We start from the raw sequence: 18144 nt of genomic DNA on the forward strand, positions 1-18144 counted from the left end.
CCGCCACTGGTGTGTGTGTGTGTGTGTGTGTGTGTGTGTGTGTGTGTGTGTGTGTGTGTGTCTGGGAATGTGTAAGTGCATGTTTGAACGGAGAGTGTTTTTTGTTAGTCACTTTGACTCTGTTTCCACACTGACTATAATATGTACAAAATTAGCCTATGAATATCAAACTGTTGGCGTTCAAATTTATGAACAATAATGTGTATTTTCACACCAGTTAAATTTTTTTATTGTCAGACTTGTATAATGTGAGTTTGACCAAATTTAACAAAAAAAAATTAACCACATCATACTAAATTGGCCAATTTGAGAAGCCTCACCAACTGGTCAACGCATCTTCAGTCTTTTCACGATGTGTGAGTTTATTTTGTGGAGAGGTACACGCATACAGCTGACATGCGCGGTGTCTTATAAGGATTTATGATGTTGATATAATTACCGCCCATCCACTCTGTGACGGTATCAGAAACCAACATACCCCAAAACTAGAGGAAGAAAATAGCCAATGACAGAGAAGCTGTTCCCGTATCGACCAATCAGCTGCTACCATGTCAGGCTGTCTATGTTTTGTTGCTGTCAGACACAAATGGGGGTTACTGAAGACTGAGTCAATCATGGCTGCTTCCTTGGTACGGTGGCTAAAAAGATTGTGCGTTTTCTTGTTGACATGTCCCCTTTGTGTCCCGGCCTTCCTGAATTTAGAGGAGCTGAACGAGATGAAATATGGTATTCAAATTCTTCCCGATCCCGTCATCTTAGGCCAGGTGAGTGAGGGTGTTCGGGGAAGCTAACTGTTAGCTTGGTAGCTAGGAAGTAAGCTTCTGTAACACAGCGATAAGTATCTGCTCTTAAATGTGACTTGAGCAAAGATAAGTCGGTATCCTAGCTATATGTCAAACGTAATTTAAAACGTACTATATGTTTTCAAATCACGTAATGAAGGGTTGATGCGAAAGTGACTTGCGCAGCAGTCACTGTTGACAGCTGTCACACAACTGAACTCCTCACGTTCACCTTTGCTACCTGCATATTCTTTATATAGTTTCTGATGATGACCAACACACACATTGATTCTCAAAACCAGGCTTTCAATTAGCTTTAAACAATCTAGCACTCTGATCATTTGGACATTGTTACACTGAAATATGCTGTAGTGGTCTTGACTGTGTCTCTCTTTCAGACCAAGACAGAGGAGGTTATGATGGTTTCCAATAAGTACAAGCAGCTGTACGAGTGTCGACTTCCAGCCATGGCTGTCCGCTTTCATCAGGATCCTGCATCTGAGCCTGAATCACCAGGGTACAACGGGCCTGATATCCCAGATCTACTAAGTCCAATGCACAATAACCAGTGTCTGGTGAAGGTTAGTTCTCAACAGCCTATCAGAGTGATGAATTAATTACACGCCTATTGTGTTTGCGAACGGACTTTTGTTCATTTAGTTCGAATTTTTGTTGCTTTTGACATTTATTTTCTGTGAGTCATTTCAAAAATGACTACCAAACATTCTCTCTAGTCCAGAATTCAGCAAAATGGGGAACTGAAAGTTTATTGCGAGTCATTGCATCTTTTTAAGTTGAGAAACCTAAGTTACACAGCATTACACCTTCTCTGATACAGAAGTTTTGTGTAACAGAAAACACGCTCGAAGCCATTCCAAGACTGAGCTGACCTCTTATCAGAAACAAATGTTGATAATGGTCACTCACCTTGTGACCGTTGTGCAGCTCTCCACGAAGTTCAAGCCCATATAAAAGAGGTGTCTAATATTTAGAAATGACGTGTTCTACAATTCTACGATTCTACAATTCACTTAGCAGACGCTTTTATCCAAAGCGTCGTACATCAGAGAGTAAGTACAACACAAGCAAGGGTCTAGAAAAAAGGGAACAGTGTCAGTAAGAGCAAACGATCAGCTTTGAGTCCGATTGGACACACAGGTGCTGACAGGCATTGCACAGAGGCAAAGCACAACATTGACGGCAGTTCTTGAGAGCTCTAATCAGTATAGAAACCATCTTATAAGTCATCGTTATCAAACAAAAACCATCATCACAACCATCATCATCATCAATAATATCGAGACCATCATCATTAAGTTAGTAGGTATTCATGAAAGAGCTGGGTCTTTAGCTTTTTCTTAAAGGTGCAGAGGGACTCTGCAGATCGAATGGAGTGTTCCCTTGGACCTTCATGTAAGCGCTGACACATACTACACTGGTATGCTGTAAGTACTCTGTACTTTTAGAGGCATTATGTTGTACACAGGGGGCTGTGATCTAAATGTTTTTGCCTGGTTCAGCTCATATCTTTTTAACAGACAGTTTTATGTCAGCCTCGGTGCTCGTGTGTCAGAGAAACTTGGTTTTAATTACCGTATCCCTCAAGAAAGCATTCTTGGACCTATTTTATTTTCACTATACATGCTTCTACTTGGAAACATCATAACATAGCACAACATCAATCATCATTTTTATGCCGACCACAGTCTATTATATATTTCCGTCTCCCCCTCTCATTGCCTGTCTCTCGGATGTTAATGTATGGATGAGCAAGAGCTTTTTAAAACTTAACAAGGAATCTTCTGGGAAAAGTAAAGAGTTGGTGTCTAACAATAAAATGCCCAATGTATCAACCTTATGTGGCTGTTGTTTATTGCCTTAACCTCTTACTAAGTGGTATTTGATGTGAGATTAGCTGCATTAAGATCAATTCACCTTAGTAATCTCCGAAGGGAAGCCACGTAGTATCATTGTTTAAGGAACCCAGAGCAGCCTCTAGTCTTGTTTCTGCTGTGAGATAGTAGCAGTTTAGTGATCTAAATACTTGTGTTTAATAATCAGAAATAAGTGAAAGTCAATGGTTACAAATAGTGATAGTCAGCTTTACTTGTTCAGAAACAAAATGTTTTTTGAGATAGTGGGTCATTTTAGGATGACCTGTGATATTGTTTTGACTTTTATACACATAGCCATGAAATGTTTTAGACAATAACTGTTTCAAAAATGTTTTCTGTCGGTGCTTCCTGCAGACGAAGGACTGGTGGACTTATGAATTCTGCCATGGTCAGCACATCAGACAGTACCACCTTGAAGGTGAGAGAGTGCCTCCATGCTTTTTAACCTGAAGTATTTATGACAATCACTCTGACACAGAAGCTGTGTTTGACACATGTTGTCTTCTTTTTAGACACCGAGATCAAAGGAGACATACTCTTCCTAGGTTATTACGAATCTGAATTCGATTGGAACAATGAAACAGCAAAGGTAAAGTGGTTTGGATTTTTGTGGTCTGTGTGATTTTCCCGATTTAACTTCGAGTGATGATGTTTTGCACTAAAGCTCATAAATGCTTTATTTAAAAAACACACGTGTCTTCTTCAACTCCAGTTAGTTGTGTCAACTGCTCATGACTTCAAACATGGCCAAATTATGACAGCCATATTTACTTAATGGAGATTTACAAGTCATTAAGCTTTTGTTGCATTGTGTTCTTAGGTAGGTACTAGATAAATATTGAAATATTTAAATTAACTTCTGTAACCACACAGAGTGTTAGAGGAACACTGAAATATGTTTGTCAAACCTGACCTGAAACTCTTCAATAATGACGTGCAGATTATAAAACTAACACAATCTGCAGAACTCCAAAGTTATGCATGTTACAGTGAATTAGATTCTGTGATCAGATTTTTTTCCACCTGCACAAAAATGTGATATATCTTTTTTTTTTAAATAAAACAAATTCCCACTTACTTTTAAAACTGGGCCTCCTTGTCTGAGTATGTTCAATCAATTTCTGTTCTTTTTATTTTGCAGGCGTCCAAGCAGCACAGACTGAAGCGCTACCACAGTCAGTCCTATGTGAACGGCTCAAAGTGCGACCTCAACGGAAATCCAAGAGAGACTGAAGTCCGGGTGAGACATTTGAACATAGAATGTGTTTGTATTCTGTGCTGCCTGTTTTGATTTTTCTGGTTTTCCTGTTTTGTTATTCCAAACAGAATCAGTGTAAATACCATGTTTTCCCAACGTCATCCGCCTGAACACCGAGACAACTTTTCTGTGTTTGTTTCCAGTTTGTGTGTGAAGAAGGCGCGAGTGACTACATTGTCCGTGTTGATGAGCCTCAGTCATGCCGCTATGTTCTGACCGTTCACACCAGTCGCACCTGCCAGCATCCATTCCTAAAGCCACCATCCACTGCCAAGCCGCAAGGGATTGTCTGCCAGCCAGCGCTAAGTGCCCAACAGTACATGGACTACGTCAAGGCTCAAGTCTGTGAGTTGACAAAAAGTGAAGGTCACCATGACGCAGTTTTGGAGAGGATGAAACTTCATTACTCCAATGTTGTTCCTCTTGAGAAAGGACATGATATTGCCAGAGTTTAAAAGTATGGCAGTGATATTAGGAGTATAAAGACAGTAAATAATATAGTACATAATATTATTGAAAAGCTGTGTGATATGACCTCTTCTGTCTAATAGAAAAATAAATGAAAATGTGTTATCTTTCTTCTCCTTCTTCTTTTTCTGTTTTGGTCCCAGCGGACACAAAGCGTAAAGTGGAGCAGATCTCGGAGGAGCTGAGGAGTCTTGATGAGATGCTGGCTGCTAATGAAGGGACAGATGGAGCAGTGGAAGTGACAACAGAAGAAACATCACCTTCAGCCACTGATATCTTGAATGGGTCCGAAAAAGAAGGTGAATTGTTCAAACCTAAGAGCCAAATGGCATTCAGAGAATTGTTGTCATGGCACTTAATCAAATATCATCATGCATGCTGTGCCTTTTTTTTTTTAAAACAGAAACCACTGATGTCTTTGAGGATGCTGGGTCAGAGGAAGGAGAAGATTCTGAGTTCTGGGAGGGAGTCACCAAGCCAGGGAGTTCAAAAACCACAGCATCTCAGCAGAAGGATCAGGTGTGAAAATCATTTCTTAAAACCAGTTTGAATCACATAAGCTACTGCTATCCTATTTGCATTATTTGAGGCACAGGAGTTTTATATGTCAGAAGAATTGTTGTTACGCCAAAACACTAGAGGGTGTAGTAGGTCTACAGTTTCTCTTCTAACTTCAGAACTCTAACCTGACCTCTCCCTCCTACAGGCACCAGATGAAGACTATAACTCAATTACAGACAATGAGGTCATAGACGACGGTGAGGAAGGTATGACTATAGGCTGTATAAAACATACACACATAATATAAAACATTGACAGAACTTTAGAGTCTAGACTCGTTCATGTCTGGGCAGTTAAGTTTTATGATTTGCAAATTGAACAGTTTTAAGTCCATATGGGGTACTAAGTGATATATTACCAAAGTTTTCGGCTTACGTGTTGTCGTTCACTGTTGTACTAGCTTCTTTTCTCTGCAAATTAATGTCTTTCAGTTGAAAAATTCAACTTTAAAATCATCACTGACCCGGCAGACCTGATGAAATTTGTCCAACATCTGAAAGAGAGTAACAGGAAGGTAAATACTCGTCATGATTACTACGTATGATACTTTTTTTGTGCACCTGGTATATATATATATAAGTCAGCATTTTTTTTTCTCTCTCCAGAAAGCAGAAAACCAAGCTAAAATTCAAGGAGAGAAAGCAACAAGCAATAGGGAACCGAAGAAGCTGGGCGAGGAAGGGAAGAATGAAGATGAACGCCTGCTGCAGGAGTTTGACGAGGAGATGGCTGACCTCTCCGTGCCCTCAGAAAAGATTGAAGAAATAAAGGAGGAAATGCAGAAGGAGTTTGACAACATCATTAATGAGGTTGCCATCAAGAGATCATTCATTTTTAAAAGGCTATGAGGCATATCTGACACAATGAAATATTGTTATGTAACATTTTCTGATGCTTCTCTCTGTGCTTTAGGCCCAGCAGGAATTAGAGACAGAAGGTCTGAAAGGAGAGTTTGATCGCACTCAGGCCACACAGACACTGGAGACGACACTAGACAAGCTGCTCGATCAATTAGAGGAGAAAGACGTCCAGGACACGGAGCAGCAAACACCGGGGGTTCAGACAGGAAGCGACCCGGCCAGAGGAAGTCCCAGTTTGGCTCCGAAGCAACCAGGTAACCGGGCAGACTGTCTCTACCACTCTCCGTGGCCATGCTCATATGTGTTCACTCTGTGCCGCCTCCATCATCCTCATTTTCCGTCCATTGGCAGAGTCCTCGTTTGTCTTTACATCTTTAATCCTAGAAAAGATTCACACGAGTTAATCCACAGAAATGTCGTCAGATTCATACTTTGCACTTTTCCAGTCAGTCAGAGGCCTCTCTCCTGCTGCCATTAATGTATCTGTGGGTAATATGAAAGCAATTCAATTAAAATAGCTGAAATCAGTTTCAATAATCTCTAAGTCTATGATACTGCACAAATGTAAGATGTATTAGATGACACATTCTTGGCTCCTGCCTCCTCCGTCTTGTGGCCCTGCTTCCGGGTTTTGAGGTGAACTTTGTTGTTTGTCCCTCTTTTGTCTCGTCACCCCAGACCAAGCGGCTGACGACCATGTTAAGATCAAAATTACTAAGTATAAGACGGGCAGCAGCCCTGATGGGGAGGTGAAAGTTCAGGAGATGGGCGAAGGAGATCCCCAGTGGCAGCACATAAAGGACGTGGTTAAAGAACAGCTAGAGAAAGCAGGACTGAAGGCAGAAGGTACGAGGGGGGAGTGCCCAAAACACTCATGGCGTTTTCTCTCTTCCATCTTGAACCTATTCCTCCTCTCATCTTTGTCAAAAGCATACTACTGTCAGATTTAGATTTTGAAGGGTTTAGCTGTTCTAAAGCAAGTTTAATGCTAATAGTACTGATGATTGCAAACATTCTTCATCCTGCAAGCAATTAATGCAAATCTTTTATAACCAATCCAAAATGTATTTAGATAAAATGAGTCTCCAGACAGTAAACTAGTCCCTCATTATTTTTATGAACATAATTGCGAAAAGATCATGGTAACACTAAGTCAAAAAACAACAATCTCAGACAGCAGTTAAGCAGACAAAGGGACACAAAATGTGTGTAATCCATGTGTGTTCTTTCTTTTTCATTCACTTTTATGTTTGTTCCATTCTTCACGGGTTACTTTGTTGGTGAAACGTGTTTCTTGTTTACTCTGGGAGACAAAGAAGTATACATCTCGTTAAACTGGAAAGCCTGCCTTGTTTCCTTTTGTGTTTTCCCTTTAGGTAAAATCGAGGTAAAGATCTTGACACGAAAAAATGCAGAGGAGACAGGTGATCAGTGGCTGACAGAGGAAGATACAAAGTCCTTCAGAGAGCTCCTCATAAATCTGCTGGTAATTTAAGGCGTCACTTTGTATTGGCTCCACTTGGATCCTTGTGAGTTACACACACTTATACTGTGTGTGTGTCTTCAGCAGTTTGCTTACATAAAAAGCTCATGTCTGTATATTTGCATTTACAAGTAGGACTGAATTACATGTATGCTTTGCATACCTCATGCTTCCTTGTCTCTTGCTTAGCAACCTTTACTGTGCTCTGAGTGTGTATGTCAGTGATCTGTCATTGGGAGCTGCTACATACATGCAGTTAGCTTTATCAGCAAGTCAATTAAACAGTGATGAATTGTTGTTTTTTTACATATTGTTTTTTTCTACTTACTGTTACAGACTGGAGGCACAGAAGAAGTTTACAAAGAGCAAAAGAGGCAGCAGGAGTTGGAGAACAACTATAGGTTTGTGTGGGGAGAGTCTCAGGAGGAGTCACAGTCATCAAGCACCTCTGACTCAGACGATGTGGACGTATGAGCTCATTCAGTACATACAGTGCATATTTTGAGATAATGAACTCCTGGGGAGACCAGCAGAGAGGGGGACTCTGAAGTGCAGCCTCAAAGTTGAAAGAAGAGCCACATGTTTAAATACTGCTATTAAACCAGGCAGAAAATATTCACTGGCCTGTTTGCACATTCAGAATTTTTTTTGTTGTTGTCTTCAATAGGCAATATGTTTCTAGTTGGCACCAGTAATGGTGTATGTTGCACAATAAAGCCACAACATGTCAGCTTTACTTGTGCTGTTAATTTGAGTTTAATGCATTTCCCCGTTTTAATGGGATTCAGTCTGACAGAAGGCTAGAAAAAGCCTAGTGATAAAGATACGTTTTTTTATACTGATATATTCTATACAGTTATGTCGGTATTTAATTTTATTTGAATATTTGCATCTACAATGAGTAGTGCTGATGTTTTCAGCAGCACTCTGTGTGCACAGTTGAACTATTTCATCAACAATGTCTTAGAAAAAACAGTCCCCACCTTCAAGTGGCACACATCTTGGCATTGTTCGTGGATGAGAGCTTTCAAATGCTATTTTTTTTCTTGGCTGTGATTATGTCTCTATAAGAAAAACAAAGGACTTACACTCAAAGGTTCATATTTCAGTTCTCAACTGTTCCAACACTCTCCATTTACAGCAAACAAGACTGCAGATCCCATGAGTGTTCGTACACATGCTTTGCCACTTGGTATACTTAGAGGTGTTTCATGAACGCATATCTAGAGATTGTTTTCCTGAATAAGAAGCTTCCCCTTGGGTTGCAATCCTCAGTTAAAGGCTTCAGAATAAAAATAACACTTCAAAGACATTGTTGAGAGTAGAATTTGGAGGGTGCTTAAAATATTTTTTCTCGACAAGGACCGCTTATATTCAATTTAAATGCATTTTGCAGTGAAAGCTACAATGTCAGTCAGCTTCAGTGTATTACAAATGATAAATCCTCAAAAAACTTTTCTAAAGATCCTTCAGAAGTGTACTTTAAAGGGCTGAAAATGTAAATTTTGTTAATATTGTGGCTACAAGGAAGTTATTTTGTACATAATTGCTGCATAAATATCTTTTTTTTTCTATGATATGTTGTACATAAGCACAGTCTGAGTAGGGCTTGAGTTACCTGAGTAAACACATAAATATGTGACTGTTCTCTGTTGTACATGAAGCATCTTTTCAATGTGTGATTAAGTCATAAACAAACTTGAACAAACTGTAAGAATTTTAATTATTGATTTAGTTCATGCACAGCCATTTCCCAGGACCTGGAGCTGAGATATACATAAGCAGGAAAAAGTCCAGCTGTGAGGATGTGTTTCTTGGTTGTTTGTCCAATTAAATCAGTCATTCGTAAAGAATGATGGTGCTTAACAGGCATATGATCAATTGCCAGTAAGTGACATTTTATGAGTAAGAAAGCTTTTTTCTACTTCGCTGTTTTTTTCTGTCATCAACATGGCAGATTTATTTTTCTGAATCTTTCACATAAAGTCTATCATAGATACACAGGGAAACATCAAGAATTCGTGAGGTCTGAATTATCAGTTACTATGTAGATCAACAACAATGGGCTCAGGCAACCAAAAGACAAGGCAAGTTTATATAGCACATTTCAGCTAAAAGGCCCACAGCAGGAAGGAAATGGCTATCTTGACTTAGCCTCAATAACTGTATTTGGAACACAACTTTGGCATTACAGTCTGGCATTTTTTTTTTGACAAATAAAAAAAGGAACCCAGCCTAGGACTCTCCTTTCTGTGCCTTTACATAACCCAGCCAGTTCCCTTTTATGCTTAATATGCGTTGTTCCTCTCCTAAGATTAACACATGCAGGTGGTTGTGTGAGACTGCGTGTAGCATTCATGACTTGATTTACTTAGCTGCTGGCATTGTGCTGTAAGTGTTATGAGTAAGCACAATAACTGTTAAAGCACCGATATTTCAATAATGTATAAGTCAGGATAATTTAACAGACCAAAGTACTTGTAGGCTACTGTATTCATACATCAAAATTGCACTTTTGGATTTTTTATTTTTCAAAAAAGGTGTGCCTTTTCTGTATTGCCAGACCATAGACTGACGTCGAAAACGGACATCAGAGTTAATCAAATATTGATAGGAGCAAACCACAGACTGAGCAAACACGGCAACAGACAAAGCACACAAAGTCACCAGTGTTGACATAGTTTGACGTCTTAACGCTGAATAATCACAATAATTTGTATCCCACAAACTATCCCAGTTTGTGGGATACAATAAAAACATTTGCTGATCTTATTCATATAATATATTCTGCAACACCTGAATATACGATGGCGGGCAAGACACTTTTCTAAGTTCCGCTTTCACTGCGCTTTTCTTTTGAAATCTGTGACCGGAAGTTATTTTTATTTTTTTTGTCAGTGGGGGGCGGAAGAAGTCAGCAGCTAGATAAGTTAGAAATAGTTTTTACAGCGTCGTTTTTATGTTGACATTTCAGTCCAAGTGTTACTCTAAAAAGTGCTGTGCTTATTTCAAACACTCAACGTGTGCATTGTCTATCAGCTTCCTCTGTAATGATTCATGTAGCTTTGTTGACAAGACGAGAAGGACCGCTAACTTAAGCACAGAAGAGTCGACGGAATAACGGACTAGCCAGGAAGCTAACGCCTGTGGTCCCGACAACTAGTCTAGCTAAGAGCCATTAAGTAATGAAGACAGTACAGCTATTGTTTGTCGAATATCCTTGAGTGTATCTGCTTGACTTTTTTTAAAAAAAATTTGCTCTCTCAATGTTTTAATACACCTTTTAATCGTAAGCGTCATTTAGTGTGGCTAGCTGAGCTAAGTTATCGTCCAGCGGAGAAACTGGTTCCTCTTTAAAGATGATATTTGCATTAACAATGAAGTAGCTGTGGAGTGAGAGCGCTGCTATGGTATCTGCAGGACGTGTGGTGAGTAAAACACTCCTTCCTGGTTAAACAGCTCACACGTCATGTAACATTGTGACACTGACCAACACGGTGACTTGACGTGTAGTTTACAGCTCCGCACTGGGGACACTTTAATGACACTTTCCTGTATGCCGTTTATCCATTTTTCTTATTCAGCCGCTTTCGAGTTGAAACGACCAAACTGGAGACAGCTGGTCCAGCATGAAGGCCCTCTTATTCCGATTCTCCTTCTACGCTGGTTTCGTGGTGGGAACCATCACGCTGTACGTTTTCCTGAGGCAGGTGTGGTTTGAGGGGACTTTATCACGTCAGGGAACAAACCTGAACAAAGTCAGCGATGACCAGGAACAGCTCGAGGAAGAAATGAAGATATGGAAAAAGGAAAGGTCTGCCCTTTTCAATCTGGAGCATCCTCATCATACAGGTCCGACATGTGGAAACAGTCTTTGAGAGGTTCACTTGAAATAATTCAGAGCATATATTAACTAGGTTTGTGTGTTGTAAGGATTAATGGGACCACTTCTTTCACCTGTTCTAGTAGGTCAAAGTGTCTGATTTAATTTTGGGCTCTTTGCATTTATTGGACAGGACAGTGGATACAGTGGTAAAACAGGGAGAGAGAGTGGGTAATGAAATGCAGTAGAGGAGGTCTCAAACCTGGGCAGCATATTGATTAACATTGCCACTATGTATCAGTGTTTTTGATGCTTAGAATTTAATGGGAATATTCATGTTTGTATTTCCTAACCAGGAGAGGACGGCCGCATGGCTGATGAGCTGTACAAAAAGGTCCGTATTCTTTGCTGGGTGATGACTGGACCAAGCAACCTGGAGAAGAAGACTCGCCATGTGAAGTCTACTTGGAGTCGCCACTGTAATATTGTGATTTTCATGAGCTCTGTGGACGACCCCGATTTTCCCACGGTGGGCTTAGGCACGAAGGAGGGTCGGGATCAGTTGTACTGGAAAACAATCAAGGCATTCCATTATGTCTACGAGCATCACATCAACGAGGCGGATTGGTTCCTCAAGGCAGATGACGACACCTATGTTATTGTAGATAACCTGCGTTTAGTTCTCGCCAACCACACACCCGAGGAACCAGTTTACTTTGGCCGAAGATTTAAGCCCTATGTAAAGCAGGGCTACATGAGTGGCGGGGCAGGCTATGTGTTGAGCAAAGAAGCTCTGCGAAGATTTGTAGGAGGATTTAAAACCAATGTGTGCACTCACACTTCCTCTACAGAGGATCTTGAGATGGGACGGTGCATGGAGAAAGTTGGGGTGTTGGCTGGGGACTCCAGAGACAGTATGCAAAGGGAGACATTTCATCCATTTGTCCCTGAGCAGCACCTAACACATAAGTTCCCAAAGAGCTTCTGGTATTGGCGCTACTGCTACCACCCCATCTCAGAGGCAAGTTCAGTTAACATCATGTTTTTTTGATGAGGCCCTTAACTGGTATCAAGCTTTTTGTTAGTCTTCTTAATTCAGTCACAATCTAAACCACAGTGAAAGGTTAACTATAATAAACACTGCTGCTTAATACTGGATACTATTTGCTTTATGTTATGTACTCTCTCATAGGCATGAAACTGTGATAATTATTCAAACCCTTAGGAAGTGAAATAAAATGTGACCCTTTGAAGTCTGTACTTTGTAGCATAACGTCATGTTCTGTTTTTTCCACCCTCAGGGTCCAAACTGCTGCTCGGACCTTTCAGTGTCATTCCACTATGTTGGTGCTTCACAAATGTATTTAATGGAGTACTACACCTATCACCTGCGTGCCTTTGGATACAGTTACCGTTACCAGCCGCCTGCTCCACTTGGCTATGGTATTGAGAAATCTGTGGAAGGGAAAAACAGGCCAGCTCCTCAGGAAAACAGGCGAGGAGACGGGGAGGATCAATCCAGGACTGACAAAAGACAGAATGTAGATCCCCCTCAAGCAGCTGGTAAAGACCCTCCTGCTGCTCCATCAGGGTAAATCAGAAGGATGTTTGGGTGTGTGAAGGAAACTTATCATTAGGTAGAGTGTTTAAATGTTTGTTAATTCATTTTGTTGTTCTTGGCTCATTGAGGGAATCATTTCACTCATATTTCTCAGCTGAGGCACTCCTACTTCACAGTTACTGAAGAATTCCTTCAGGACTTTAATTGTTGATTATCAGGTTTGTTTGGTTGAGCTATAAGACAGTGTCTTCTTTAAAAAGGTGGGAACTGCTTTCTGTTAGCTTCAGTCATTTGAAAATAAGTGAAGCACTTTTTTTTTTAAGTATCAACTTTCTATAAGAACCAAGTTTTCTACAAATCCGACAAAATTGATTTAACACGTTTTTTCAAAAGTATTTTTAAACTATGACAAACCCACCAAACTTGACGGACCACTCTGTAAAGCGAGTTCTTTTGTTTCCCGTTTCACTCATGAACTCTTGATGTTTTCTATATTATTTCAGGACTTTCAGGCCCTTATTGAACTTTCTTTTCACTGATGAACCTTACAACAGGTGATTATGTTTGTCAGCCTCGCTCACTGAACTCAAAAGACTCGGTTTGGTTTAGATAAGGGGGCGTCGTAGAGTATCACATGCAGGAGGAAGAGGAGTGTTTCATAATGGTGACCCTTTCCATGGTAATATAACTACAACATGTATAAGTAATTTCAGCAAGCAAATACAACAGTGGGGAAAAAAAATACAGACAACTGAGGGGAGTAGCATAGAGAATAAAGCCGTGAAACTCTGCTCAATGTTAATAATGTTTTTGTGAAAGTACAAAAAAAGCATTCGGATCTGTCGATTGTTCTGACTCATCACTCCCTGCCCACTCCGTTTCACTAAATGTTCCAGACAATCATCAAACCTGCTCACACAGACTATATACACATTTATTGCTACAGTATTATTTTACTAGTGGGCCGGAAGGATAAAGTGGAAGTGAATAGATTTAACCATTAGAGTTTGCCCCACTTGGACAACGTTGGGAAACTGTGAGGTGTGCATTGCTGTTGTGAAAGTGGATATGGACAACTATGTGCCTCATAGGACAATGAGACCCAGTTTATTTACATTGAGTTGATTAAAAACTGTTGGATTAAAACAGCCAAGATACATTGCAGATGGATCTCTAATCTGGAGGTTTTTTTTCTGAATTAGATCATTCTAAGTCAAAGTGCCTCAACTTGTGCAATAAGTCAACACTTGTCATGTGCACACTGCTTAACCTGGTGGTCTGTCTCTGATTGCCTCTTCCAAACAGGATTAGTGCAGAGTTTAAAAGGATTATCCTGATGCAGGCTAGTGTCATTTTAAAGTCAATATACGGTTCAAGAATAAGTCCTTCTTTATTTGTTGTTTGCTGTGATTGCTCTGAGATTTTTTTTTTTTTAAATCAAGAATCTAATATGTAAGCAATCTTTTCAGATTTTTAGAGTTATGCGTTTTCATTACCAGATTTCAGAACAGATTCAGCTGCAGATTATTTTTTCTTTACTAATTCATCAACTAATAATTTCTCCATGAGTTAAAAATTGATAGAAATGTCTAAAGAAACGCCTGGTAGGACTTCCTAAAACCCAAATAACTAGTATTTCTAATCAATAGTCAAACATTACGAGTTCACTGTTGCATTCGGGCCATGTCCTGTGTCATGTTTGGCTTCTGTTGCTTCCTGTCCTGAGTATTTGTCAAACTATTTGAACACACCAATTGAATTAATGTTTTTTTCTGAAAGTACAAAAAAAGCATTCAAATCTAACGATTGTTCTGACTCTAAATTTAAGACATGATCTTGCAGCCTTAAACCAGTGTCAGATGAATAGGAAATGTTATTAATACATTTAACTTAACATTTATCCTTAAAACCTACAAGATCATTTAAGCCAAAGATTTTCTCAAGATGTGATACAGGATTTAAGACAGACCCATAACTTTTAGTCTACTTTCTATCTTAGCAATAATGAAGTGAATCTTTGTATCTCTCATTAGTCTCTCTGTTCTTCACCTTTTTGTTCATTTGACTATGCCTCTGATCATTAGTAGGGCTTATTAATTCCAGACTGTGGTGATAGGTTTCTTGTCATGATGCAGGGGGCTTACCATTCAGTCCATTCTATGCAAGGCAGTGTATTCCATTTCTTTTTTTATCTAATTTTATCATACTTTTTGTGAAGTCCTAGCAAAAGAATAAAAATCGCCTTGTTGGGGCGCCGATAGCCTAGAGGTTGTGATGCAGGTCCCATGTGTGGAGGCGGTGGTCCTCAGGGCAGTGGCCGTGGGTTTAATAAAGTGTTTTTAAACTAAATACAGTTTACAACACATCACAATACTCCAGTGTTAGAGTATTTACTGACACACCCAGTAGTAGGTTTGTAATAAAACACAATCTCCTGGAAGGCCCTGGCACACACACGTCACAGCTCCCTGCATCAGATGACTTTTAGCTTGTGCCTTCTGAACTGAGACTAAATGAGCCTTCTGCTACATGGATGACTTTGCACTGTGACTTCACCTTAATGAGATGGATGCTTTCAGATCAGCTTAAACTATACTGAACCCTTCCATGTTTTAAATCTTACCTCTGGGACAGCCAGTGGATGGTGGGTTTGTGGTGTTTTTTTTATCAGAAGAAGAGATTTTCTTTCTGATATTTTATTTACTATCATGTTTGATTTTAGAAAAATGTGTGGGTCAGAGCTTTTTCTTTTGTTGCTATTATATTATGTATACTTAAACATTGTTGAAACCTACTTTGTAACCAAACAGAGAACTAATATTGTGAAAGATTTAGTAATTACCAAATACAAGAAACCAGCTTTAGACATTGACAGGATTCAGTGGTTGAACGTTTTAGTTTGCAAATGAGTGCTGATTCTTACAAGCTGCGCATAAAAGTTCTGAGGCCCAAAACTCCTAAAAGTGGTTTCTTATTCTAGAGATAAACACACCAAGTCCTCACAAACCCATTCTAATTTTATTAAAGGGAAAGGTGTACAGTGTGTATTTATATTGAAGTATATTTATGTTCCTATCAATGTCAATTCAGTCAATACCCTTGAGTGTGTAAATGAGTTTGTGTGAGTATGTGAGCACACATTATTGGTGTGCAGCATTGTTTTCACTGAATGGTACTTTGATCACTATAAATAAAGTATTTTATTGTACATTTGTTTTAAATTTGTTTAACTGATATTGCATTGTTATGTCAGATCATTTTCAAGTGACCGTACAAAAGACTTTGTAAGTATTTCTACATGATTTAATTTGGCTTCCATTTTTTGATTACATAACTGGAAACATATTTCTCCAGATGATATAATAGCTGTGATCATTTAATAAGATTGAAGGCCTGTGTCAAGGCTGTGCAGGCCTGACTACTCCAAAGCTCTTAATGCTCATCAGAGAAGAGAGGAGGGAGATCTGAGAAGTGATGTGGGAGGATACTATAGCCTGTATGCTCTATATAAAGAGGATATAAAGCACTGGCATGTGTTCACTCTACTTTATCTTCTCTGAGCAGTCTGAGGGTACATCCCATCTCTGCAGTGCACAGATAATTACAAAAAAAAAGCTGTGATTGATATTAGGCCTTGCTAAATAATAACATGAGCTGATAAAGCACCAAATACCTACTAGCCCAATTCAACACAGTCATGATTATCAAAGTGGTGTTTTTCAACATTTAAAACAGATGTCAATCTGTTTTTTCAGTCAATAATACAAGAAAATGATCACAAATACCCCTCATAAATACACCACTGCCTCAATATTTGCAAACAACATCAGTGACCACGTTGTAGTTGTAACTGTTAGGAATACTAAAATACCTAAAACCAGGCCATGCATCATAGTGAAACGTTACATGAAACATTTCTCGGAACAGGGGTTCTTCCATGACATGAATATATCTCTTTACGGATGTTGAGATTGCCTGGAACTTCTTTCATGAGGGTTTTAACAATATTGTGAATAAGCTCTTAAGAGCTCCAGAGTCAAATGTCGGAGCAATGCATGGTTCACTCCGGATTTGTCTACTCTGCTGCATGAGTGTAACCTTGGATGGGCAAGAGCCAGAAAAACAAACCAAAACCCTGACTGGCTGATCTTCAGGCGATTGTGCAATGCATGAACAATGAAAATCAAAAAAGCCAAAGCTGATCATTTCCTTTCGCAAACCTCAAAAAATCTAAATAATCCATCCAAATTTTGGAACTCTATTAGATCTTTATCTGAAAACAGTAAAATCTTAGAGTTTCCTCCATGCATTGTCACTGGCTCCCAAAAAATCTGTGACAGACTGAAATGTTTGGTTATTTTAATGAACATTTTATAGCTTCTGGTTATTTATTTGAGTCCTTGAACCCCACTCAATTGACGTCAAATTCTGTAGTGTCTGAAGTTCCATCAAGTCAGTCTTTTAATTTGATTCCTATCACAGTATCCGATGTACACAAAGCCCTTAGGCTTCTGGACACAAAAAATAAATTGGAACCATAATTTTGAAAGTGTCCCGCAGGGGACAGTTCTCTCCCCTTTTCTCTTCATCCTGTACACCTCTGACTTCAGTTACAACTCTGGGAGCTGCCACCTGCAGAAGTTCTCAGATGACACAGCCATCGTGGGGTGTGTGTCTAAGGGGAGCGAACAGGAGTACAGGCAGGTCATCATGGACTGTGTCGACTGGAGTGAGCTCAACCATCTTCAGCTCAATGCCAGCAAGACAAAGGAGATGCTGATTGACTTCCGCAGGAAGTCACCCCAGACTGCACCGGTTTTGTCTTGGACTGTCCTCTGGACTCTGTAGAGGAGGTGGGTGAGAGGAGGATGTTAACGAAGCTGACATCCATCATGGACAACCCCTCTCACCCCCTGCACTGTGGGGGCCCTGAGCAGCTCCTTCAGCAGCAGACTGAGACACCCACCATGCAAGACAGAGCGCTACCGCAGGTCGTTCATCCCATCTGCAGTCAGACTGTTCAACAGTACTACCACCTGACTCTAATAATGTTCACAATCACAATCAGTAATTCTACACACTGTGTGTTTTTTTTTAATAAGAACTGTCCTCTGTCTTTCTACAAGTGAAAGTGTTTATATTATTTGCCTAGTCTTATTTTATCTCTATTGTCATTTCTTGCTTTATTTAATTAATGTAAATATATTTGTTTTTTAACTTTTTGCTATTTTTACTAATTATACTACTGTTTTTGAGCTGTTGTAACAAAGATATTTTCCCCGATGGGGGATCAATAAAGTAAATCTTTAAAGCTAGCGTTAGATTTTATTGCTACACCTCTAATGCACATTTTTAATCTCTCCCTAGCCACCAATATTATGTGTGTCGGACCAGCGTTTTACCTGTCCAATAGTGAAGGGAGAGAGGGGAAACAGGAGCCACACATCACACAT

The 18144-nt window shown here is 39.6% G+C and overlaps 2 protein-coding genes across 5 annotated transcripts; both read left to right on the top strand.

Annotated features, from left to right (window-relative positions):
• Nucleotides 1–563: 563 nt before the first annotated feature.
• Nucleotides 564–9016, top strand: os9 (OS9 endoplasmic reticulum lectin). Of its 3 annotated transcripts, none has more exons than XM_061042579.1 (15): nt 564–764; nt 1181–1363; nt 3032–3095; nt 3190–3266; nt 3819–3917; nt 4079–4280; nt 4547–4702; nt 4807–4922; nt 5110–5170; nt 5396–5478; nt 5570–5773; nt 5877–6078; nt 6503–6670; nt 7201–7310; nt 7644–9016. In XM_061042579.1, exons 1-15 carry the CDS (start codon nt 615–617, stop codon nt 7779–7781), a joined length of 2013 nt encoding a protein of 670 aa, XP_060898562.1. In that variant the 5' UTR covers nt 564–614; the 3' UTR covers nt 7782–9016. The 3 variants fall into 3 exon arrangements, with proteins under 3 accessions (XP_060898562.1, XP_060898563.1, XP_060898564.1); XM_061042580.1 differs by having other exon boundaries at nt 5110–5161; XM_061042581.1 differs by lacking the exon at nt 6503–6670.
• Nucleotides 9017–10194: 1178 nt separating this feature from the next.
• On the top strand, nt 10195–15899 carry c1galt1lb (core 1 synthase, glycoprotein-N-acetylgalactosamine 3-beta-galactosyltransferase 1, like b). Of its 2 annotated transcripts, XM_061042586.1 has the most exons (4): nt 10195–10735; nt 10892–11159; nt 11487–12151; nt 12432–15899. In XM_061042586.1, exons 2-4 carry the CDS (start codon nt 10937–10939, stop codon nt 12723–12725), a joined length of 1182 nt encoding a protein of 393 aa, XP_060898569.1. In that variant the 5' UTR covers nt 10195–10735; nt 10892–10936; the 3' UTR covers nt 12726–15899. The 2 variants fall into 2 exon arrangements, with proteins under 2 accessions (XP_060898569.1, XP_060898568.1); XM_061042585.1 differs by lacking the exon at nt 10195–10735 and having other exon boundaries at nt 10778–11159.
• The last annotated feature ends 2245 nt before the right edge of the window (nt 15900–18144 follow it).

This window comes from Labrus mixtus, chromosome 7, assembly GCF_963584025.1.
Source record: "Labrus mixtus chromosome 7, fLabMix1.1, whole genome shotgun sequence".
Lineage (NCBI taxonomy): Eukaryota > Metazoa > Chordata > Actinopteri > Labriformes > Labridae > Labrus > Labrus mixtus.